Here is a 27811-nt window from a genome sequence, read left to right as displayed (position 1 = left end):
TGAAAATAAAATTGAAAATTTATTTTATTTTATAAATTATAAAATGTTTTTTTTTGAATTCAAAATACAATTGATTTCGAGATGTAAATGTGGTTTTCAAGAAAATATGGTGAATTTTTTTTCCATTGAAATATGAAAAAGGATGATTGATGAATTGATGAATGATGTAAAAACAAAATGAAAATAATAAAGAAAGAAAACATAATCGATAAAATTCCTCAATGAAAATCATTATGATATAACATCCATAATATTCGACAATATGCCGTACGGATATTTGTTTTTTCTCCCTTAGTTCAGGTTTTCGGGGTTTTTTTCGGGTTTTTCTGCTCCAATGCATTCCCATATAACCATCATTGTAATAGATGAAATGAATCATTACCGATTATTATCATCATTAATTTTTCGATCGATATGATATCGATATATTTATATAAATCGATTTCCTAAATATGTTTTGCTTTGTTTTGGCCAAAATTATTATAAATAAGTCTTATTTGTGTGTGTGTTTGTGTCATTTGTGAATATATAAAACATATTAATGGATTATAATGGAATAGTGAATGAAATGATAAATGTCCAGATAACGATAATGATAATAATAATGATATTTATGAATTGAATGTTTTATAAATAAAGGTTTTATAAAAAGGGTATTTTGTTTTCTCGCTCTCGAAACGTGATCAAAATTGATAATGTTTAGTTTTTCATCATCATCGTGATACAATCATCATTCAAATGAATTGAGAAAAAAATTTGTTCCATAAATAATGTGTGTATGTGTGTGAGTGTTTTGTACAATTCGGTTGTCGTTTATTTTATTTTATTTTATAAATGATAAATGAATAAAGATGTGAAAAATTATTTATAATTTGGTGATATAAAAAGGTATAATTGTATAATGTGTGTGTGATTATTTGGTTTTTGATTTGATTGATTGGTTTTTCCATAAAAAAAAACAGTCCAAATTTTCGTTTCTGTCAGTTTTGCTTTTGGCTGTCATCATTGTCATTGTGACAACAACAACAATGAAACAAAAAAAAAATTAGTTCATCATCAAAGACACATCAGGGAAAAAAATGGCCAATCCAGATGACCAGTTGATTCAGTTTTTGTTATTCGTTGATTTTCGTTTGTTCCTTGACAAATTTGACAAGTTGTTTGTTCGATTTGACTTTATTTCATCATCATCATCATTATCAGTTGTTGATCAAAAAAAAAACACCAAACGATCGACCGACATATCAGTTGCAACTGTGATATGTTGTTGTTGTTTCTTGTCTAGATAAAGGTTTACAAAAAGAGAAAAAAAGAGAGAAAAAAATTAGAATTTTTTGTTGTTGTTCAGGTAAAACAGTAAGATAAGGTAAGTAAATTAATTTTGTTTCAAAATTTTTTGGGTCAATCAACATTCAAATAGCTGTCATAGATACTTTTTTTGTTTTTCTAAATTCAAATTGAGGATTTTTTGTTTCATTTTTCACTGAATTTTCGATTCAAGTTTATATTGATATAATTGGAACAAATTATTTTTCAATTGATTGAAACCAAAAACAACAACAAAAGATGAATTGAAAAGGCGTGTAACGAATTTTCATTGAATTCGGTTGATGTCGCACACACCAATTCAATTCAATTCGGGTCAAAAGTCAAGACAAATTTAAGAAGTGATGGTGGTGGTCGATTTGTTTTCTTTTGGACTTCCAACTGTGTATTCAACTATGGATCAAGTGTGTATGAGAGGGAAAGATATTCTTGAAAAGTTTTTTGTTTTTGAAAATAAATTTTCGAAAATCCTGATGATGACAAGAGAAAGAGAGAGGTTCTCTATCCTTTTTCCCAATTGAAACAAATGTTGAATTTGACAAAAGAAAAATTGCTTTTTTTCTTCTTGTTCTTCTCAATTGCGCGCTTTCTTTTGGTTAATGGTTTCGTTTTCTTCTCATTTCACTCAGGTGATTGTGTGACTGCAACAACAACAACAACAACAATTCACATTTCATCCAAAAATGTTAATCACTTTTGGCCAATTAATTTCAGGTAAAAAAGAAAAAACCACAACATTTTTTTCAATCCGTTTTTTCAAAACTTTTGGTATTTTTCTATTTTTTTGGTTCCTGATTCGACATTTAATTAATTTCAAGAAAACAAAACAAAAAAAAACAGGTAAATCAGGTGATCAAGTGATCAATTATAATATTTAACTCATTTTAAAACAAATCGATAATCAATATGTCAAAAAAGTGAATTTATAATTACAGGTTTAACACTTTTTTCTGTGGTTGTTGTTGCTGAAAATATCAGATATGAATTTTCAAAAATAGAAACCTGGAAAAGAACAATGATGATGCTAATTCATTTTGTTTTCCAATTAATAAATTAATTAATAAGCGAAAACACACTGTGTTTTTTGGAAAAATTAGACCAGATATACAAAAATCAATTAACCATCATCATCATCATTATCGTCGTAGTTGATGTTTTTTTCAGGGGCAAGATCATCATAACAAAGAATTAACCGCGTTCACCATTGTCTAGCTAGCCCTGACCATCACCACCATTATTCAAATGGAAATTCTGTGTGCGTTAGATTTTAATTAAACGAATTGAATTACCATATTGAAAACTGAAGAAAAACTAAAACAAAAAAGCCTTATGGATTAATTAAGCTAATAAAAAACAAAAATTTTTTCCCGAAAAAAAAACATCATTATATTGTCAACCATAAATGTGTTTTGAAAATTCTTTGCACATAAAAAAAAATTTAAAAAAAACATTAAAATTTTTCAAAGTTGAAGTAGAAAAAACTCATCAAAAAGTGGGAAAATTCTTTCTCGCTCTCGCTCTCAAAATTCAATCAATCACTTTTTTCTGGAAAAAAAACTAAACTTTTTTTGTTTTTAAGTTTTATACGATGGATACACTTCATCATCATCATTTGCCTTAAGGGTGTCAAACAAGTGCGTGATATATCTTTTGGGTAGAATTTTTGGCTTTTTTGACATATTGCTTTGCCACAAACCAATATTGTTGTTGTTGTTTTGGTTGTTACTGGCCTGTCAGTAGCTTGTGGTCAATAACCAAAAAACCAAAATAAAAAAAAAGTAGGCGTACAAAGCGGTCAATAACATTTTCTGGAATGAATTTGATGGGAACCAAAAAAGAAAAAAAATTTAAAATATTTCAAAAAGGGCAGTGAAAAGCACGTATTTTTCATTTTGGTTTTTGGTTTGGTTTGATGTATGATAAACAACCGTTTTTCATCGTTTTCATCGTTCCCATTTTGTTTATCGAATGCGAAGGCGTTTCGATAAACGAAAAAACAATCAATTTTATCGAACCAAAATACCATCGAAAAAAAACAACAAAATCCATCAGAAGCAGCAGCAGCAGTAGCTTATGCTATAGCTACCGATGGGATGAATAAATTGAATGGATCAGATCGGTAAGTTACCACAAAATGATGGTGGAATCCACATAGGAATGTGTGTGTGTAATGATAATATTCAAAGCCTTGAGGCTTCTTCCCACGCATTTAAATTTGTGAAAAATGTTTAAAATCCGTGTTTTTCTTTCACTCTTGGCAATCTACATAAGATCTCCACCTACAAACCACCACTAATAATAATGATGATCAGATAATAATCATATTGACAGTTGATTTTTTTTTTTTGCCACTGGTATCCACCATTATTTTCTCATATGGAAAAAATCGAATGCAAAAAAAGATTCACAACAAAAGAATGACACTTACCTCTTTGTTTTTGAAATTTTTAAAGTTTATAATGCTTGTTGTGCAGCAGCTCTTGATGTTTTTGTTGTTGTTGTTGTTTTATTTGTATCATTTTTTCCTTCTGTTGTTGTTGTTGTTGGTGATGATCGATTATTATCATTGACTAGATTAGCTTTGTTTGTAGCATCATATGAATGTCCAATCATCATCATTGTATTATCATTATTTGTTGTTGTCGCTGATGAACCATATGGTTGAAATAATGAATGTTGATGATGATGTCCATGATGATGTCCATGATGATGATGGTAAGCTGCTTGACTTTGATGATGATGATGATTTAATAATGAATCCATTGGAAATGTTGATGCTAAATTTGGATGACGTGGATCATGTGGATGATGCGGATATTGGTGATGATGTTGAACAGTAGCTGTATCTGGAAATTCTTCAGAATTTGTTGTTGCTGTTGCTGCTGCTGCAGCAGCGGCTGCAGCTGCCGCAGCCGTTGCATAACCAGGCCAAAATTGATGAAATGATTGAAAACGTTGAAATGATGAATGAAATGTTGTTTCATCTTGATGCGGTGGATTTTGTAATGATTTTTGTTCAGTATGTAATGGCCAATGATTATTTTTCTGATGTTGTTGATGATAGGAATGATACATTGGTTCAAAATTCATTGATGAATTTTGAAAATTATTTGATGACGGTGTTGTTGCGGTAGTAGTTGTTGTTGAAAATGGTGATAATTTTTCATGATTAAACATCATACTTGGTGGTGATTGTGATGTCATACTACCATAATCCGATGTTGTTGATGTTATTGATTCGGGTGAACGTACTTTATCTAAATCTCTTCGATCATTACTATTTGTAACCGTTTTATTTGATGTAGTGGATGTTATAAATGCATGACTGGAGACCATTGGAATTTCAGTTACTAAATTTGTGGATGATGTTTGAAAATTATTTCGTTGATGATGTTGATGTTGATGATTTTGATGAGGAATATCGGTGGTCATACCAGTTTTATGATCTAAAAAATTAAAAGATTTTGTATTCGTGGTTGTTGATGCGGAATGTGTTGGATAATGATTTGGATGTGTATGATAATGTGACATCATTTGTGGATGACCCGATGATGATGATGATGATGATGTTCCGTAAGCAGTACTAGAACTATAATAAGATGGTGGTGATGTTATCATTGAGAGATCTGTAGTATTTAGAGTTTGTGTTTGATGCGCTCCAAACATTGAACCATTACTGGAACGATTCGAATGCGGATGATGATAATATGAAGATTGATTGGTATTCCGGTATGGTTCATATGTCGATGTCGATGTTGTCAATTGATCATTTAGATTTGTAAATGTAATTGTATTTGCTGTAGTTGTTGTCGCTGTTGTCGCTGCTGTTGCTGCTACTGATTGATTTTTTTTACTTTTTGTTCGCTTATTTGGATTCTGTTGTGCTGTTGGATCAGTATTATTTTGACGATTACGTTTTGTTTGTCGAGTTTTTGCTGTTGTTATTATCGGTGGTGTTTGTGGTTGTTCGTCTTGTTTAATCTGACCAATAATACGATGATGTTCAATAGCAGCAGTTGCTGGTGGTGTATTTGATAAATGATTTTGATTTTGATTATGATTAGTATTGGTTTGATTTATATTAATAGCCTGATATGGTAATGTTCCTGCTTGTGGTGAATATTGTTGTTGTTGTTGTTGCTGCTGTTGTACCATTGATGTTGATGATAATAAATATTCATTACCATGTCCACCATAGTTATTATCAATATTATTATAATGGCCATTAGTTGTATTGGAATTTGTCTGTATTGACATTATTCCATGTGTATATGATGATCCAGTTGAATAATCATTTGAATGAATTGAATGAACAGCTAAATTTGGTGTTGTTTCATCATTTGTGGTTGTTGTTGTTGTTGTTGGAGTTTTTGTTGTTGTCGATTGTTGTAAATGGTGATCATTATTATAATTAGTATTATTAGTGGATGTCGTTGAATGATTACTTGGTGTTGGTGATGAAGGAACAACGCTTGCAATTGAAGCTGTGGATGTGGTGGATGATGAATTTTGCATATAATGCATTTTTGAATGTAATGAATAAAATTGATATAACCATTGATTTGATTGCATTACAGTGGCTTCTTTTTCACTAATTTTCAGAAATTAAAATTTACAAATTTTATAATTTTTGTTTCGAAAATTGATAATTTTCATTGTAAAATAAAGATTTAAAGAACAAATTTTACCTCAAAACTTGATTTGTACAAACAATAACTGGTTGTTGACCATTTTCATTATTATCTTTAACCTGTAAAACAACATGTACCCAAATCCATTGCATTGAATTTGTTTGCAATCGTAACAATAATATACATGATTTTTCCTGTTCCGATTGTATTACTGTTGTTTGTTTGATTGAGAAAAAAATGAAAAAAAAACAAAAAAATTTAAAAAAAAATTTTCAATATTTTTCAAAATTTTCACATACTTAGCCTATGTTTTGATTGTGCTTCTTTAAGATTATCCCAATGCACCAGATCATACCATGATAGATTTTTCAAACGATTTTTTCGATAACCAAGATGAAATTCACCACTGCAAAAAAAAACGAGAAAAAATAAAAAATTTGAAAAAATTTTCCCATAAGATTTTTTCTCAAAAAATTCAAATTTTCAAAAAAATATTTCAAAACACAAATATCATTGCTATTGTTATTATTATTATGGTGCCAGAATGACGTCAAATGACGACAATAATATTGATTTTTTGATTTTCGTTTGATTTGTATGTTTATCTGCTTGTCTATCATTATTTATTGATTTGTTGTTGGGTCACACAAACAAACATATATATCCTTGATGTTGTCATTAGATACATCGCTACAGAGAGAGGACCACATAGGTAAATTATATACCAAACAAACGAACAAACAAAAATTGGGACAAGTGTGTGTGGACAAAACGGAATTACCCGGTACTTCTATTTCGACAGTAAAAACTATCATCATCAACAACATTACCACACCATTATCATCATCATCATCATAATCATTGATTCAAAATGAAAGAAATTCCTATAGCAAAATTTCAGTTTTTCATTTTGGCCATGACGGTAGCATACGCCGTCAAGTGTCAATCATCATTACATTATGATCAAAATATATAACCAACCGAAATCAATGTAAGGGGAGATAATAATAATAATAAATATCAAAAACCAGGAATAACCATAATAATAATAATGAAAAAAAACATACAAAATGATTAGATTAGACCTTGTTTTGTAATGTAGACAACAACAACAACAACAAAATGAAGATGATGGTCCTATGCTGTAATCATTGGTGTCTGTTATTTGTTCAATTGATCAAACAACCAAAAACAACCCGAATCAAATATATGTTCAACATGTGTATCATTACAAAATGTATCTTTTTTGTGTATTCGAAACCGAACTGAACAACAAGGAAATAATAGATCAAAAGAATATATACGTATTTTGTTCTACAGGTAAATCTAATCGTCTGTGACATCGATTGTTGTCGATGATGATGATGATTATGATCATTGCTGTGTGATACATGCCATAATCATCATTATCATAATGATAATTCAGATAATGATAATACACCTTACCGTGTACACACATGTTTTTTTTAATGTGCGTGGGAGCCAAATTCTGAATTTGTTTCAGAATGATCATCAATGCAAAAAACAAAGCAAAAAAAAACAATGACCATGTTCCCACACCATCTAAGAAAACTTTTTTAAATCCTGGACATTGTTTTTCCATGATGTCCATTTTGTTAATGTTTTTTTTTGTTTTCGGCAAACTTTTTGTTGTTCAATTTTTCGTATTTTGTTTTGTTTCATGAGAAACAAAACAAAAATTTGGATCAAACGAGAGAAAAGAAATCTCTCTTTTCTTTATCCGAATCATTATTATCATCATCATCGAATTAGATGATGATATGGTAATAAAATAATAATGATGATGTTGTTTGAATAATGATACGAAATGGTGTCGCGTGTGACATTTTCTCCTGTGAAAAAAAACAAGGAAAAAAACATCAATGGAAAAATAATGATAACATCATTATTATTCATAGAATTGACATTGATCATTTGTAACATTCGAAAATAGATGTTCATTTTTTTCTATAATTTTTTATTTTATTTTTCTGGTCCGTGTTCTATCCATTATACAATATCAATGATGATATGACACTAACGTTTTGTTCTGTTGTTGTTGTTAAAATAAGATTAGATTCCGTAAAGAAATATAGACAACCAATTTTTTTGAAATCAAAGTCACGATTTGCGTAGGATCAAATCATCAACAACATCGAGCCATCTTTTTTTGGTAAAAAATGAAATCAAACATAACAAGCTCTAATTGTTCTGAGAAGAGAAGAGAAAAAATTAGGAAACCTATGGAATAACAAGAGCAGGGTAATATAGCAGATGTTTATCATTCAGATGATAAACATCATCATAGTCAAAATGAAGAAATGATAATGATGATGATTACACAATATTGAGAGAATTTTCTTTCTTTTTTTGATCCAGAATTTGTGATGATGAACAACAAACAGCATCTGTTGATCCATATTGACCTTCATAAGATATATTTTGTTGTATAATATGATGGTGGCTATATTTATGGTTTTTTTCGAAGATATTGATCGTGTATGCGAAAAGCATGAATTCACCCTCAGGCAATAGAAAAAAATTAACCAAAATTAACATCGTGATGAAATGATTCAACCAGAAAAACAATCGATCACCGATAATATCGATATGTGCTTTGTTTCAGGAATAACAGCAAAAAAGTAATGAACCCACAATATGTGTGTGTGTGTGTGTGAAAGAAATTATTCTCGAAATGAATCGTGATCTAGATTTTCTTGTTTTTTTTTTTTTTGATTCACACATTTAGGTTTTTTTGGTTTTTTGAAAATTTTTAATCGTCATTACAAAAACATTGGTCACGAATTTTGTTCATTTGACTGCGATCAATTAAAGTAATTAGATTAATTTTGATTTGTTTTGAAAACAAAATTTACGAATAAGGATACGGATTTGAGGATGATCGTGCAATATTGATTGAAATTGTTATGTGAGAAAAAATTCGAGCAAAAAAAACTTACTTTGAATCCAAATGAATAAATTTCATATCCATCGAATGAATTGATGTAAAAACATTTGTACTACCTTGTACAACACATTCACGTGTTTCAGGCATTGCAACTGGTGTACAAGTAGCTAAGAATACTGGTTCATTACGGCTACATAATGGTAAATAGCTAACAAAATGTCCTTGGACTAGTACAACCTATTTGTTGAGAAATTTTCCGGAAAAAATATTGGTTAAAAACAAATGTTCCACGAAACTTTCTCAAAAAACTAACCTTTTGATCACCGAAACGCATTTGTCTACGTGAATTTCTTGATACATTCATACGGCATAAAAATATACGGCTATCCGATATTGGTGATGATTGATTTGTTGATGATTGATTCGTTGATGATGACGATGATGATAATGCTGATGTTGATGATGACGATGGTGAACGCATCAATTCATTCTGTATAGTTTGATGATCTTGTTTTTCAATTATATCATATACACTATCACCATGTATAAGTAAATCTTCCTGTTTATTTAATTTACCACAAAGAAAAAAGGCAAAAAAATCGATAAATAAATAATGAAATAATGAATAAATAATCAGGTAAACAACAAACAAACAAACAAAATTATCTCGGTGTGTGTGTGTCAGGTAGAGTTATAATTTAGTTTTGGACGAAGAAAACAAAAATCAATCAACAAATCAGCGGTTTTTTTTTGTTTTTTTGACCAAACAAAAAAGTTTACCGACAAAACGTTGCTCATCACATTCGTCACTCAATCAGTCCACCAAGTCAGTCATTTAGTCAATCAACAACACAGATCGATCGATCGATTTTTTTCCCTTCGACTAATTACGTATTACGACAGAAGAGAAAGCAAGCAAAAAAAAATTATAATTTCCGATTTTTACCGGCAAACCAAACCAAGCTTCACTGTGTAAGTTCTGTGTGTATTCAGTATGTCATTACGCCTTTCGGTTGATAATGATAATGATGATTACAAGCAACTATAAACTATGTCATTATAAAATGAAATGAAATGTGTCGCCACCATCATTCTACTACTGCTACTATTTTTTCAATAAAATTATTATTACTACTTTGCCTATATCATATGGTAATTTTGTCGGCGTTATTATCATCTGAACATGATGACGATGATGATAATAAGTGATAATGTAATGTATAAGTGAAATGATAATCATCATCATAGAACACATAAGATTTGATAATATGTCTGTGTGAATCGCAATGGCGACGACGACATTGAAAAAATATTAGTATCAGACTTGGTGGACATGGAAATCAATCGATCGATGATTTCAATTTCGTGATTTCGTGCCGAAAAAAATTGAGATTTTTGGAGCATTTCATTTGATTTCTTCTTCTCCTCAGACATATAGAGAAGAAGAAAAAGACAATGACATTTGTTTTGTTTGGGCTGGCTACCTTTTTTTTTTTTTTTTTTGTTTGTCTCAACAAAGAATCAATGTAGTCACAATGTCAATGTCAATGTCATTTTTGTTTTGTTTATCACACATCTGTTGTATGAAAAAAAAGATTATTGTCCGGTCACGATCCCAGAACAAAAATGATCATTTTTTTCACGTTTATCCAAAAAAAAAAATTTCGGTAGCCAAATTCTATATGATAAAAAAACGCACGTGGTCATCATGCGACAAAATAGACAGAAGTGATAATTAAAAAGTCATCAGTTATATTGAAACCATTGAGAAACACGTGTGTACGCGAGTAATGATCCAAACGAGAAAAACAAACTCGAAAAATTCATTCTTAATTGAATTATGATTATATGGCTTCTTTTTGTATGTAGTTTGAAAATTTGGCTTTTCCGAAACTTTCCAATAAAAACAATCCTTACCGACTTGATCGAATGTCAAGATCAATTGATTGGCGATCGGCTTCAAATCAAAAAGCAAAGTTCACATCGATGAGATAATCGTCGTCGAGGATCAATCATTAAACAACCAACGAAAAAATATTCACCTTGATGATAATCATAATTTTTATTTTCTTCCTAGATCATCAACATCACAGGTAAATATGTTGAAATATTAAACCTGGAGAAATTTTCCCTATGTGTGTATTTAGCCAGAGATAGCAGAACTCTTCGGTTACCATTCTATGGATTATTCCCATTGACCACTACATCATTACAATCATCTTTAAGGTGCCTGAAGGGCGAAATTAGAAGAAAAAAAAAACGATGAATCTTTGGTCGAATCAATCGATGATGATGATGATGGGACAATAATAATAATAATTTTTATGATCATCATCATCGACGATAACCATTACCACCATCATCGTCGTCGCCAATGAATTTTATAAAGATGAATTTTTTTTCATTATCATCATCATCAATCATTAAAAAAAATGTTTTTGGATTCATTTTTCTTCATATATGATAATAAACATAACAACAACAAAAAAATCATCATTATCGATGAATGTCGATGAATCTTTTCTTTTTTCAAAGTTGACCATCATCATCATAATAATAATTGTTCATAATCATTATTCCTGACCTGTTGAACATATACCTTTTCGGATTTTTATTTTATTTGTGAATTTTTTTCTGCTTTTAAAAATTGCTTTGGTTACTTCGTTTTCAAGTAATTAGAACATTTATATCGATCGATTAATCGTTGTCGTTTGTTGTTGTTGTTGTTGTTGTTGAGAATCATAATTCAAAACAAATATTGAAAACAACAACAACTGTATATGATCAGTGAGAAAAATCATACAAAAAATTATCAGTTGTAAATCATTAGTTTAACATAACTAATCTAGATCAGGAATGACATGATAATCATCATATCTACATAGATGTATTCAAGGGCATCCAAAAATTTGAAAAAAAATCAATGATGAATGAATGATAAAAACCAGATGTGCATATTCATCGATTGATTGATTGATTTACAAGTTTAAAAAAGGGTCAACCAAGTTTTCATCATCAGGATTACACACATAGAGAATTATAGAGACATTTTTTTGAAAAAGAAACAAATTAACAAACAACAACAATAATTATCATTGGCCTAAATATTAGATTCAGAAAGAATATTTCCAAGAGAAAAAAAACTGTAACAAAAAAACATTAATCACATTACAAACAACAACAACAAATAATTATCATATTAAACAGCAACAACAAATTGTTATTGTTAACCCTCTTTGTTTAATTTGTTTACAGCAGAAAAAAATATAAGTGACCAATTAGCGTTGTAAACAAAAAAACAAAAGAGTGAAAACAAAACATGCTAATTATATTTAATTCGTTCAACAGAAAATTTGAAAAACGATAAAAGTTCAATGTACAGAATTCCATAATATAACATTGAATGCAAAAAAAAAAATCAATAAATCATCTTAGCAAACATCATCTTATAATCAAAGAATGAATGCAATGAAAAAAAATTCCACCAAAAAAAATCAACACGAGGCGCGGTTGTTTTTTCACCATCTTTTTTTGTTTTGCATTGGGAGTTTGTAAATTTTTTTTTCATTCTTCGCTTCTTCTTCTTCTTCGTCTTAGGCGTCATTGATTTGAAGAAAATCCAAAGTTTTTCTTAAAATTCTAATGATATGATTCTATGCAGCAGCAGCTACTGTCATTGTTGAGAAAATTTCGGGCTATTTTTTTATTGTGAAAATTTTTCATTCACAAAACAAAGCGAAATTCACAATGAAATTTTCTGTAAAATCCTTGGATAATCATCATCATCATGAGATCTACATGAAAGTTTTTCTTTTCTGTTTTGCTTTAAATTCAATTTGTATTCTCAATTTCCATTCACACACACAACAAACAAATGGAATAAAAAAAACACGTAAAAATTCTTCTATTGTTGTTGTTGTTGTTGTTGTTGTTGTTTTTTTAATGATAAGTTTCGGTTGTTGTTGTTGAAAGGTAAAAATCAAAGAACAACAAAAATAAGGTGAGATTTTTTTTTCATTTCATACGCCAACGCCTAAGGTCATATGATGATGATGATGATGATAAGGTCAAAAATTAAATGTTCCATCATTATTATTAGGTCCATCGTAATTTTTTTTTCGGGACTAAACGGCGCCGCGTATCAAGCAGCCTTGTTTTGTTTTTGCTTTATTCCATTGGCTACCTTCTTTTAAGAAAAACAACAACCTGTGTTAACCTGTTGACTGACAATGTCCATTTTGTAATGGTGGACGTCAAAAATACTATGTTTTTTCAATATTGAAAAAACATCGGAAAAAATATAATCGGAAACTGTACACACACACCAGGTATCCAATATATTATTGATTTTTTTTTGGCTCAAACATTCTTACTTGATCATCCTTCATTTGATATTTGTTTGTTTTTTCTAAATAATTCATTCATTCACATTTCATTATTCAAAACACAATATTCATCTGTCTATCTCGTGACTGTCATATATATATGTTTTGATGATGACGAAGATGGCTTTATTCATTTCAAATGAAAGAAAAACAGCGAAGTAAAGACAGAAAAGTAAAATAAGCCAATAAGCTCTTTACAATCATTTTTTTTGTTTTCTGGTTATATTTATTTATGCAGAAAATGTAAAACAAACAAACATTTTAAGCATACAAGTCAATCAATATTAAGACATTTTTTGTTTTGTTTGTTTGTTTTTTTGAAATGAAACCGTTTTTTCTCTTTCTGTTGATTTTTCTCTTCCTGACAAACAAAAAAAATTCATTAAAATAAATATCGATTAGTTTCTGTTTGCTGTTGTTTTTTGACATTGATTTGATTGAAACAAGCAGAAACAGAAAACTCTAAATAACAAAAATAAGATGAATGAATAAGCAATGACATAAATCGATAAGCAAACAAATCTTCTTATATACTCTTCTATTGATCAATCAATCAATCAATCGATTGATTTGAGCTTTTCATCGATCAAAAATGCAATTTCTTCCCCCCTTCAAGTAATCATTTTGTGTAAGAAAATCATCATCATGGAAAAATTTAAATGTTTCAAAATCATCAATGTTTTATCATTTCTTGATTAGCTTTTTTTCCGAAGAAAAATGATGATATCCAGGATGATGACAAATCCAAAAGATTGATGCTATATGATTATGAGAAGCGCGATGCCTAGCAGTAGTCTAGCCAGATAGACAGACGAAAGAAAAATTTGTTTTAAAAAACAACAAACATGTAATTGACCAGCAGCACATCGAGACATTTGAAAATATTATTATAAATTAGATCTTTGAGAAATTATCATCATCATTGCGTAACGATCACCGAATTTTTTTGTTTGACCTACCAAAATGACATTAACACACACTTATTTTAACAAGAGAAATAACTACCTGACTTTAGCATTTAATGTTTTTTTTTGTTTCAAGGTTTTTTTTCTGTGTTGAGAAAATTAATGAAAAATGTTTTTTTTGGCACCCACCAATCAACCAAAAAGAAAAAAGAAATAAATTTTTCTTTTCTGACTAATTGTGAAGGTGTATCTATCTACCTAGCCAGGTAGATATTGATTAAAAATCATTGATAAACGCGATCAATGACAAAACGATCAACACCTATTTTACCTGTTGATTGTATATTGGTGATGGTGATGTAATCATTATTCGTTGTCGTCTTCGTCGACGATTTTTTTAAAACAAAAAAAACGTCAAAAAATCAACAACAAGAACAAGGATTTTATCTTGGATTTCCAATTTTAACAAACTAATCACTGATTTTACCTTAGTTGTCGGTGTTTTCTATTTTCTCGTTTATCCAATGTCATGTGTAAAAGATGAAAATTTTGAAGAGGATTTTCATTTTTTTTCACATTTCAAAAAAAAGATCAATGAATCAATCGGCGTCTATTTGGCGCCAAATATTTTTCCATTTAAACTAAACTAAACTAACTGACAAATAGAGTCATATATGCCTATGGTGTGTTACATAACATCATCACACAGATGATGTTATGTAAAAATTGGCAATTCTTCAAAAGTGTGTCTAGGCAACACACACAAGAATCTAGACGACGACGTCGGCGACGATCAATTATAAAAACATTTATGGATGAAACAGAAAAAAAACAGATCGAATCATTTTTCAATCGGCACATCATCATCATCAAAATCCGCATCCAATCTCACTGGCTGGCTGATTGGCAACAAGGAAAAAAAGTGAGAACGAATTATTTATAACAGATTATTGTTGTTGTGTGATGTACGTACGTACGTACATATACGCAAATTGCGAAATACTAAAACTAATTAATTTGCTCGCGCGAACAAACTGCTGTGTAAAATTTTTGAAAAAAAATTAACTAAAAAACAACAAGGGGAAAGCAAAACTTTCAATTCTGTGAAGCCAGATTTTGTTGATAATCTTTTTGTTATCTATCTTGTTGTTGTCGTTATCTTACAAAGATCACCGTGTTTAATTAACCTACGACCAGGTCATAGTTTGTAGTCGTCGTCTGAACATGACTTTTTTTAACGATGATGATGACTACGAGGACAACTGAACGAACGAACAAACGAACAACAAAGACATAGGACCGACGGAGCCAGACATGACTCTGAGCTACTGACCCGAATGACTACCTGACTACCTAACCTGATGATGATGATGACTACCTGAAGTCCTTCTTCAATAATCATCATCATCATCATTGGTTATAACCAAAAAAAAAGTTGTCGATTGATTATCATCATTCGAAATGTTAGTGGTCATCATCATATTTATCAACATTGGTGGTAACAACAAATCAAATATCATCGATATAATGGTCATTTAGTTTTCGAACAAGCAAATAACAGTAGCCATTGAAGAAATGAAACAAAATAACAGCAATATATGGTCAGCAAAAATGACCCAACGATATTTTTTTCAATGAAACAACAGAAAAAAATTGATGTTATTGTGTAAATCTCCCTTTTCACACAAACTATCACTTTATCATTATCATCAACAAGTGAAAATGTATGTATTACATAGATGGACATGGTTGATAGTTGTAATGGATAGAGATGGAGAGAGTGATGGTTAGTTAGTTGTTGTTGTTGTCGTCAACATAAATAATAACGAAAGAAAAAAAAAGATCGTGATTCGACTCAAGTTCCGGGATCATTCGGCGTCGAAATTATTTATTATTAAAGAAAACGATGAACGAAAAAAGTTCATCAAACAACAACGATACAGGTAACCAATGAACATGATGATGATAGTGGTGGTGGTTTTGGACATTTCTTTTATTTATATCATAAAAGAAAAACCACCAGAAATTTTCATCATCAGTTTTTCAGTCATTCAATTGAACCTGGATTTTAAATTTTTTTTTGATTTGTTTTTTTCTCTCTCACTCATTAACAGAAATCTTTTTGTTTTTCTTAACGAAGCAGCGAAAGGTAGGGAATATACCAAGAAAAAACATCCAAAAACTGGTCATTCAAGTCGTGACGCCAATGGCCAATATAAATTATATAATTTCATCAATATTAATATCTATGATTATGATACCTAGCTTGATATGATTCATTCATCAAATTGATAATACAAACACATCAATCAACCGATTGGATAAAAAAAGGGTTAATGATTCTTTCAGAAATGCGCATGACAACCAAAAACTACCGGTGACAATGAACTCTTTTCTGGAATTTTAATTGATTGATTTTTATTTGAAAAAAAATTGTCAACAGCAACAGCGACAACAGTGATAGATAGATAAAGCAGACAGAAAATTATTTTGAATTTGATTGGATAACGAAAAAACTGACGTGTACTGTTGATATATAGCACACTTGTTGCTTGTTTGTTTGTTGCTTGCATAGTGTTAACACAATATAAGTGGTATTGGCACGCCTATTTGTTGTATAAAATTAGTTATAAAAAAGGCGGAGTTTATGAAAAGTCAAATATTTCCATCATCAAAAATGATGAACAACAGGTGAAATACATTAAACTAGAACCAAATTTGATTTGATTTTTCTTCAATGACAATTTGGGAATTTAAATTGAATAAAAAAACAGAAAATTTTTCATTGATGAAATAATCATCATCATTATCGTTGATCCTGTTTTGTCGAAATAGAAAGAAAGAAAGAAAGAGATAGAAAGATAGTTTTGGCAGATACAATTAGTTCATTATTATTGATGTTTTTTTTTGCTTGCTTGATGATGATACCCTTCTTCTTCTCTTTTTGGTAAGTTCAAGTTCAAGTTTTTTTTCTGTTGTTGTTCGCTTCGCAAGGTTAAACCAATCTTCATCATCATCAATATTGAATGAAAATCTGTGTGTAGGTATTATGAATGAATGAATGGATAACAGTAGAAGAATCAAGAGGATCAAAGATTACAGATCACGATTTTCTAATTTGTCATTGTATGATGATGATGATGATGATGGTTTCAAACAATCTATCTATCTATCTATCAAAGGGGATGTTGTATAATCATCATTATCAATTGGCCAGGTGAATGAATGTAGATTGATTGCGAGAGAACCAGGTATAAGACAGGTATCAGGTAGGGTAGAAAAAAAAGGAAAACAATAGAAATGATAAAATTTGATGATGGAGACAAACAAAAAATCTAAACAAATCAATCAGGTTAGTTTAAAGAAACTAACTAACTAATTTCACTAACTAAGTTCATTTATGAATCTCGGGAAAAATGAATTGAATGGAGAATTTTCATTGCAATCAAACATCAGGCAAGCAAAACAACAAAAAAGTTCAATAGCATCATCAGAATGATGATGATGATGTTTTACTGGTTACAAACCGATACATCTTGTTTTATAAAAATCAAATTTACTATCCTTTTTTCTTCTTTTCATCCTTGTCTGTTGTTGCCAATCAAAAATTGCAAAAAAATTTTGGTTTGAAAACTTTATGAGAGAGTTCACCCAATAGAGAGAGAGTTACGTAACCATTTTTTTTCTTCTCCACCTTTTCGTTTTTCATTCGTTTGCCAAAAAAAACTAGTTAAAGGTAAAAGAAAAGAATTTTTCCTTCTTGTTGTCGTTCAACTTCTTTGTGAACAACAAAAATCAAGTTATGGAAATTTTCATTTTTCGCTCTTGTCGCTATTTGAGGAAATTTTTTCGGTGTTTTTCTTCCTTCACAATGATCATTCGATCGATTTGGTGATCAAAGATTGGGCGCCCAAAATTCATAATGATAATATTTGATTGGAAATAGAAGAAGGATAGAGAGAGATCGACGAACCGAAGTACATCTGAAAATGTTTTTCCTATATTCATTCCGATGATGTTATTTTTTTGAAAAATTTGAAATTTAAAAAAACAAAAAAAATTTTGTGAAAAAAATAAATAAAAAAAACATCATCATTAACACACCGTTAACAAACGACAAACAACAAACAAACACCTGTTGTTAAATGAATTACAATGGCAAAACTAAAATCAAAAATCAAAAGGTTTTTTCTTTTGCCATGCTGACGATGTGTATGTGTAGCTTGCATCTGTCAATTTTTTTCACTGTTTTTCCAAGTGTAAAATTGCAAACAAACCTGCACAAGAGTGTGGATGATAATAATAAAATTTTTTTTTGAATAGAAAAAAACCACGAGCATAACACTAAATTTGAAAAAGAAACAAAAATCTAATACTTATTCATTGGCCATCATCATCATCAAAACAAATCAAATGCCTGTCTGTCTTAACACACAGACAATGAATGATTTTCATGTCTTATCAATGTTGTTGATGATGATAATGTTATAAACCAAGTTGTAAAACATCCTTTTTAACTAACTAACTAACTAAGTTTGAAAGTAACGGGTTTTTTTTCATTCTTTTTTGTTGATGCTGTTAAAGTTCGTTTGTTTCGTTTTTTTTTTTTTTTTGTTGATTGAAATATAACTCAATTAACACGCTGGACACACACACTGGACACATGAGAAAATAATTGAAAAAATCAAGCAGCATGAAAAATCCGTTACATTAACATCATCGACAACAAAGATGTTAATTTAATTGTCTTCAAGATGATGTTATAATGATTGTTTTTTGTCTTGGATTTTTTTTAACCACTAATTAAAACCAAATTATCTTTGGTTTGGTTGGTTGATGTTAGTTTGTAACAAAAAAAAACAACTTACCATTGAATGGCCAAGATATTCAGCTGCATTATCCGAAATATAGAGCAATTTTCCATTCTGTGTCATCATCATAAGAAATCCATTTAATGCCTATTATAGAGTGAATGAGATTTTTCGTGTTGTAATTATTTTAATTATAATTAATTTAATGAAGAAGAAGAGAAAATAATTGATTTTTGGAAACAACAAAAAACTAACGGAGAAGAAACATAATATGAAATGTACACGTTTTTTAACTGTCTTTCTGAGTTTACAGTAGCCTTAAATATGTATTTTCAATAATTAATTGATTAATTCAATTTTCAATCAATCGCTTTTTGATACGAAAAGGGCTAAATTAATTAATTAATCGATAATTTTCAAATGGGAAAAAAAATATTCCATTGATTACATCAATTTCATTATAGTTTTGTGTTTCGCTTATAATTTTTTTTCCTAATTAAAAGCTTTTTTTTATTATTTTGGAATCTGAGAAAAACTTCTAAATGGTTTTAGCTTTTGCAGACAGAAAACTAAAAAATTTTATGATCGTTTTCTTGGTGGTCTCGAAACAAAAAATCTGTTGAAATTAACAACCAATAAAATTTTGCAAACGTAAAATTTCAAGTGACAAAACATGCAAATAACGCGCTATTTTAGCATCCATCACATGCATAAACGATAATAAAATAATCACATTACAGTGAAAAAAAACAGCAGCAACTCACCTTTGAGAAACCAAAATTGGTCATTGACAATTGATGATTATAATGATGATGATGTGGATAATGTGGATGATGATGATGATTATGGTGATGGTGGTGATGATGTGATTGAATCAATTCATGTTTTCGAAATGCTACGATGATGTCCAGATAAACAGATAAATTGAAAATGAAATTAAGGAAAATTAATTAATTAGCAATTTTGTTTGAAGTAATTAAAAAAAAACAGAAAAAAGTGACAAATAAAATCCATTAAATTTGATTAAATTTCCATTTCAATATTCAGATTGGTTGGACTTGAAAAACTGAAGTAAAAAAATCACACCGATGAAATTTCGAGTTTTATTATCATTTTCTTTTCTTTTCATCACTTTAACCCTTTCGCAAAAAAAACGACATAAAATCTATGTAGATAATGATTTTCTTTGCATCCACCATAATTCAATCAATTTGAATTTTCAAACACCAAAAAAACAAACAAAAAAGTCCAAAAGATATTTGAAATAATTTTTTTTTTTTTTTTGAATCGAGCTCCACCTGAAAAGAAAGCATTGTCCTTCAAAAAAGTGATGAAGGAAACCGATGATAATGATGATGCTCGAATTTTGATTGTTATGGAACAATAACAAACAAACAACAAAATATGAAATGTTTAATTCTAGAAAAAATTCAATGTTCAATGTTCAATTCAGGTTTTGACCTTTGAATTATTTTTCTGATTTTTTTGAAGAATTTTTCACCTGTATTGTCCATGTGCAAGCAAGTAAGCAGGTAAAGAGCTTAAAATTTAAAGATTTTGACAATGACAATGACAAAAAAGAAAAAGATTTAAATAACTAAAGTTAGTTTTTTCCAGTTCATTCAGTTTTATGGATTTCTTTTTTTCCGAAAAAAATTCAAATAATAATAAAAAATCGACGACAATGAAATGAAGATGTTATTCGAGGTTGAATACTTCTGGTGGAACAAAACAAAGTGCAGCAAATAAACAAAACAAAAATTCAGCAGCCTGTTGAACTTTTTTTTTATGCAGAAAAAAATGAAATAAAATGAATGAAGTTAATGAATGAATGAGAAAAAAGCAAAAAACGATCTACATTTTTCAGCATTTTCATTGGTTTTATAATTTTATTAACTTTTTTTCTTGAATGAAGCTTAACTAAGCTATTTTTTATTCAATTCATTTTGTTCATTCGAATAAAAGAATGAAAGAAACGACGTCGACTATGATAATATGGATTGAACAAAGCAAAACAAAACAAAAAATAAAGTGTCAAAGTTTATTATCATTATCAAACATCATCATTATCGTCGTCATTATAATAAGGGCAAGCCATATATTCAATATGGTGGTGGCTGTGGTAAATGATAATCTTTATGCAGTGGAAAAAAAATCTCATTTAATTTAGTCCATCATCGTCAATTCACATAGAAATTCAATAATAACGATATGACCTTATCATCATCATCACATTATTATTATTATGTTGTCCATTATCGAATGAAACTAAGACGATTTTTTCATTTGCGTAGACAATTTTGTGAATGAAAAAGATCAATTTCTGAATAACCTTTTTGAGATTAGAATTTAGAAGAAGGAGAAAAAATTGATTTGATGAAAATTGATTTGGACATTCAAAATGTAACAGTGAGCGCTAAGCACCTAAATATAATCAATATCTCACAACACTGCTATGTGTGAAATAGATTTGGATTTGGAAGAATAGAAAAACTAATCGATTTTGACATTAATGAACATTTGATGCATAAAACTAAATGATGAATTTATTAAATAGTGGCGGCGTTGGTGGTGATGGTCATAATCTTCTACGTTTAAAGCTAACCAGATAGAAGAAAAAAAAATCAGCCACAAAAAAATTTTTGATTTGAATTTGATTTTGATTCAATTTTCCAACAAACAACAAAAATCACATTATTTAAAATTGATTCTTTTGGTCATCACCATCAACATTTAACGATGACGACCACTAGAGGATAATCATTATTAAGAAGAGACCATTAAGAAAAGAAAAGAAAAGAAAACTAAAACCTTTTGTATTGTCATCATCATCAAAGTTTTTTTTTATTTAACAACAAAAAAAAAGAAAAAAGAAAACGATATTGCTTTCGGTGGCAATGAACAATCATTTTCTTCTTCGTTATTTTCTAAAAGGAAAGATCCTAGAAAGAGAGAATTGAAAATTGAAAGCCATGAAATGAATCAATTCACTCACAATTCAAAAACTATGTAAAAATGGCAGCTTCCACATACATTTACCATCATCATTTTTGATCAGCAGCAGAAGCAGTATCGAACAACAACAACAAAGATGCTATTGACCTTAGTTTAATTCAATTCGACAGTTTTTTTTTCTCTGAATACAATTCATCATTATTATTTGAAAATGATGATGGTGGGGATCAGGGAGAAAATTTGATTTGACTTGTTTTGCAGAAAAAAAAAGATTCTTGAAAGTAAACAAGGGACCACTGTACAATATGTTTGACATTCAAACATCAACGACAACATTGATATTTATCTCTTTTTCTATGGACAGATGATGCTTTGGTTGAGATATCCATAGATATCATCATCATATTTTTTCAATGTCAAAATCTTTTCTATTTTTCTTCCATCCATGTTGATCAAAGATAACCCACAAAAAAATTTCACTTTTTTTCCCAATTTAAACATCATCAAACCACCATAAGAATGTATTGATATTTATATGATGCTAATGATGATTTTCAAAAATTGACAGTTGAAAAATATTCATTTCGGTGTGTGTGTGTGTGTTTGTGATTAGCATTTCTCGGTTTCATTTTTGGTCATTCAGATTTTTTCAGAAGAAGAAGAAATGAAAAAAATCAATATTTATTGATCCTTCACTCTGTCAATCTATTTCTGGCTAAAAGATCTTAGCCAAGTAGATTTAGTTTTGTTTTTGTTTTTGTTTTTTTTTGCTGATCAGCATAAGCTTCTCTGGATTTTTTTTTCTAACTTCTTCGTTGAATCATAATGATGATGATGATTTGAATTTTTTTAAAAAACCCCCACCACAAAAGAAAGTAAACTACCAAGCAAGAAACCAACCACTGTGAAGATTGAAACATGGCTTTTCAAATTTTTGTTATTTTGTCCAGGTTTTAGGTTTTTTTTCTGATCTTAACAAAAACAACGAAACGTGAAAAGCATCAAACATAGATCGGTCATTGATTTTTCGTAGGTTTTTTCCCCTTCGATCATTCATTCATTCAATAAACCAATCACATCCTTTCTTTGTTTTTTTATCATCAAACAAAACAAACTTACCATATTGAAAATAGTTTGCCTTTCGTACATAAACACAAACTAATGCCATCAATTGTAGCTGTGATAAACGTTGTCTGGTTGATGATGGTAATGGTAATAGATCTCTAAGATTGGCAATTTCTGAATTGATTAAATCTCGTCGTAATTTTGATGCTCCTTTTGTTGATTTGGTTGCATCGAAGCTATTTTTTTCAAAAATGAATGAAGAAAAAAAAGGAGAAAAAAAAGTTAGAAAATCAATCGATTAGGTGAATTGAAAATTGATTTATTCTCGATATAAATCGGATAAATCATTGATTTTGTCCAAATATTGAATTTTCAAAAAAAACTAAAAAGTAAAGTTTATCATCATTATCAAAGATCAAAGGTGATTTGAAAATAAAGTGAATGAAAATAAACAGGTGAAAGGTGACCGTTTTGTCTTTTTGACTTAGTTTGGTTTTAAGTTTGCCCACACACCGAGCATCATTTTTGAAAAAAAAACTTTTTTTTTTTTTTTTTTTGGTTAGAAAAAAATCCAATCAAAAATAATCAATCAAATCGATTGATAAATGGAAATGATCAATGAAGAAAATCTGTTTGATTGAGAATTCATTTCCAATTCTTTTTCTTTTTTGCTTGAATTTTTTTTTCTTGATTAATCAATTTTTAAAACCGGGATAGAAAAAAAAACAAGATCGATTCGAGAAAATTTTCATTGAATAAACTTGAAACAGAAAAATCGATATCGATTTATTTTCGTTACGTTCAAACAGAAAATAAAATCTCATTTAAATCAATTTAAATCGGTAGTTTTTGCTGGCAAGTCTAGGCAGTGATAATCATCATCATCATTGTCCAACAAAAGCATCAGTCAATGATTTGAATGTAAATTTTGTTTGCAAAAAACAAACAGAAATGCTGTTGAATATCAATAAACAACATCGAAAAAAATGATGAATATGAATAGGATGATGTGATAATAGTAACAACCGTGTAAAACGAGTGGTCAAATTTTAATAAAAATTGAATTGAAAAGATTTTCGTGATTTTTACTTTATTATCATCATCATACGAGAAACACACACACCTGTTCGATTTTTATTATTGTCGTCATCGATAATGATGATGATCATCATAATTATCATTATTAGAAAGTTGAATAGTGAAAAACAACAAAAACCGAAACGAATAGAATTTGTTTTCGTTTTTGTTCAATTTTTGTTCAATTCGACTTTTGAAGAATTTTTCATTGATAGAAATTTTCAATTCATTCAGCAAATCAAATGAATTAATTTTTTTCTCAAAAAAGCAATTAAAGAAAAATGTTAATTATTTCGATTTCAAAGGAAAAAAATGATTATGAGAAAAACACATGTTGTCCACTGTTAATAATGTCTCAGAATGACATTCTTTTCAATCAATAATATTTTAACAACAACGGAAAAATTCATTACATTACATTGCGTATCGAAACAATGTTATAATGAAAAAAAATTAATTTACATAAATCGATGGTCAAATTGGAAATTTCCTTTTGATCATAATGATGATGATCACCATCATCAATAAAGTATCAATTACAAAATATTGAATTCTTTTCTTAGCCGCCAAAAATTGATTTTTACAAACCAAAAAAATTGATTATTTATTGAAAATATTGCCATAATAAACCGAAAAAAAATTATTACCCGAAATTCAAACACAAATTAACTATCATCATCGTTATTATTGTCAAAAATCAACCGAAACAATCATCAACACGCAATCCTGTTTGGCAAAACAAAAGTACAACAATTTTACAATTCACATTCAATAACCTAAAGATCATCATCAAGGTTTTTTTTCGATAAGATCCAATTATTATTGTTATTGTGTAACATCGAATCAATCATAATATGCGGTATTTTTATTTTGTTTTGTTTGTGGTTGAAAACAACCACAAATGATGGTGATGCTTTGTTCATACACCATTGAACAACAGATATTCATTATTATCATCGTCATCATCATCAAGATGATGATGTTCAGTCAACAAAATGGCTCAATTATCTTTCAATTGATGATGATTTCAATTGATTTTCGTTTGTTGTTGTTTGTTGTAATTCATCAAAGAATCGGTTATCGACCGAAAACAACAACAAGATAACAAAAGACAAAAGAAACCGACATTGAAATTTTTGTTGTTGTTGTTGTTCGGTTCGATTCGGTAATGATGATACGATAATCAAACTATAACTTTAATCATCATCATCATCATTATCAATCCATCATCATTGTTATACAATGTTTTTGGTTGATTTTTGATTTTTGATTTTTTTGAATTTTTCATGATGGCGATGCGCAAAACAAAAAATTGATTCAAATGATGCATTACTTTTTGTTTCAATCAAATCAAATCAAATTATCAGTCAAGATTTTTTTTTTTTTTTTTTTGGTTCAAAATTTTTGATTATTCAAAAAACAAAAAACTTCTATAAATTATCATTGGTTGAATGTGTGTGTGTTTGTGTGTGTGTTTGATCAAGTGTGATTCAAATCGAATTGTAATCAAATCAAAATAAATGTCTAATAAATCTTTCATTTTGATTATAATTTCAAGGAGGGTTTCTTTATTTTCATCATTTTGTTGTATTTTAGAAAAAATGCTGAATCTTTAAAGAAATTTATCGATGTTTGTTTTGGATGATTGGAAAATTGCCAAGTTTTTTTTCATTCGCTATTTTTGATTTGATATTTTGGAATTTAATCAAACAAAAACTATATATGTGTGTGTGTGTTGAACAATTAAGATATTTTTTCCCCCATTAACATAGTTGACAAGAAATGAAATTTACGATCCTCGAATGAATTGGTTGGATAGAATAATAATAATAAACAGTCGGAAAGGTATTTTTCTCTCGAACACATCGTACATCATTCATTTGAATGAATGAATAATTTGATTGAAACAACAACAACAACAACAAATCATTTTGCTTGTTGATGAAATTAAAAATGCAAACAAGCAGATGCATCACAACAGTGAAAAAAAAAGATCAACAACAACAGAAAAAAAGCCCAAAAATTATAAATTCAACAAAAAGCTAAAGTCAATTCTACATCTTCCAGTTTCTCCAGTTTGCCCTTCACAAAATCAATGAATATTTTTTTGTTATTTTGATTGCTAAATTCATTGATACACAGCATGAAAATGGAGAATCTATTTGATGATTGACGGTTTGTCAATTGTCGATCGATGTCAATCATTGTGGATGGATATTTTGGGCAAAATAAGAAGAAAATCTCTTATTTTTAATCGTTAATTTACATATTTTTCTAAGTATGTTTTTTTTCTTTGTTTCTACGATGACGACAATGACACATTCTCTACATACACCTGTCTGTCGGAAATAGACTTTATATTTTTCGTTTTTGTTTTTGAGATGTAAGATTATCATATTTTAATATTTTGTTTTGCATTTGTTTTTACATTATTCAGGAAAAAAAGTCGTTTTTTTTTCAATATCAATATTCACATACCTGCACATTTGCAGCAGATTTGGTGTCGAGGCCAGCATCATTTTTGCTGAATTTTTTTCAGTTTGTTGTTGATAAAAAATGTTGAAATTTACAACAAGTTTGATTTAACACTTCACTTGAATCACACAACCAATATACACCAACAAAAAAAATCACAAAACACGGAATACATAGAAATTCAATAAAAAATTTTCGCTTTCAATTTCACAATGAAACAAAAATAAAATAAACAAAAGTGATGAATCTGGTTGAATATGGAAATCGTGATATAATATATCGGAAACAAGTCGATCACATCACCATCAAACTGATTCATGATCTAATCGACACCGTTTTTTTTAGCATCTTGGTTTCACGATCAAAAATCACGAAACAAAACTATCTATTGTCAAGGTAATCAGTAGCCGAACACGAATCGGGCGCGATTAAAAATTAATAATAATGTTGTTTGGTACGTGATACCGTTTTTTGTTTGAAAAAATTCGTGCCGATTCTCTTTCTGTCATTCAACCCTAAATATTCACGGTTTTCATGGTTGATGTGATCGATATTATCATTATCATCATCATAATCAGTAAGAAATGTGCGAAATCGTGATTACACGATCGATCGACGAATTAATGAATCGTGTTTGAATAACGATTTGAAAAAATCGAACACAATATATTTTCGTTCCGTATCGAACAGCAACCGAATTGAAACTGAATAAGGTGAGATCACGACAAACTAAAAGAACATCAAAAAACGAACGATTTTTGCTTGCTTCTGCTGATGCTGATTTACCTGTTGTACCTTTTTTTCTGCTGTATCTGGCTGCTGCAACACATATACAATATTTTTGCAATGTGAATGGAAAATAAGAAGAAGATCGAGATATAACTTGTTGAATGTTGATTCTGAATTGAGAGAAATCTCTCTTTTTTTTCCTGAAGAAAGAGAATAAGAGAAAAAGAGATACCTGTTGATGGTTTACCTTAACTAACTGTTGATAATGCTGCTACTATGTTGATGGTGATCTAGAAATTTTTTTTCTCAAAGAAAATGTTATACATTCAGAAAAAGATGAAAAAAAGGTGTGCATCTTTTATGTGCATGTTTTATTTTGCCTTGCTTTTGTTTCAATTTATCGTCCAATGATTTTGGCCAATGATTTTGATCGACAAAACAAAAAACAAGATCAAAAACAAAAACAAAAGCAAAAAGATGGGAGGGATTGTTTATCATTGAATCAAAGCTATTTGATCAACTCCTATTTTTTATTTTTTTTGTT

The 27811-nt window shown here is 29.3% G+C and overlaps 1 protein-coding gene across 1 annotated transcript; it reads right to left on the bottom strand.

The window, feature by feature from the left end:
- Nucleotides 1-27367, bottom strand: dysf (neuronal PAS domain protein dysfusion). The gene is made up of 10 exons (XM_027346762.2): nucleotides 26542-27367; nucleotides 23041-23222; nucleotides 19731-19861; nucleotides 19024-19113; nucleotides 9179-9424; nucleotides 8918-9102; nucleotides 6257-6363; nucleotides 6015-6168; nucleotides 3755-5917; nucleotides 1-1281 (listed from the first exon to the last, which is right to left on the bottom strand). The coding sequence occupies exons 1-9, from the start codon at nucleotides 26580-26582 to the stop codon at nucleotides 3781-3783; spliced, it is 3273 nt and encodes a 1090-aa protein (XP_027202563.2). The 5' UTR covers nucleotides 26583-27367; the 3' UTR covers nucleotides 1-1281; nucleotides 3755-3780.
- Between the last annotated feature and the right edge of the window lie 444 nt (nucleotides 27368-27811).

The sequence above is a fragment of the Dermatophagoides pteronyssinus genome, unplaced genomic scaffold (assembly GCF_027571235.1).
Source record: "Dermatophagoides pteronyssinus isolate colony J.1.1.1.1 unplaced genomic scaffold, Derpt_VIB-CSIC_2022.12 sq0001, whole genome shotgun sequence".
Classification (NCBI taxonomy): Eukaryota; Metazoa; Arthropoda; class Arachnida; order Sarcoptiformes; family Pyroglyphidae; genus Dermatophagoides; species Dermatophagoides pteronyssinus.
The sequence above is the reverse complement of the archived record's forward strand: the minus strand, read 5'-3'. Positions and strand labels throughout refer to the sequence as shown.

Bases quoted from the DNA above. Each gene is read 5' to 3' on its own strand.
- dysf (XM_027346762.2), bottom strand. From the start codon at position 26,582: ATGATGCTGGCCTCGACACCAAATCTGCTGCAAATGTGCAG. The intron at 19,862-23,040 runs GTAAGTTTGTTT...ACATCATCGTAG, and splicing joins GGCAAACTATTTTCAATATG to CATTTCGAAAACATGAATTG. The intron at 9,103-9,178 runs GTTAGTTTTTTG...CTCAACAAATAG, and splicing joins TGCGTTTCGGTGATCAAAAG to GTTGTACTAGTCCAAGGACA.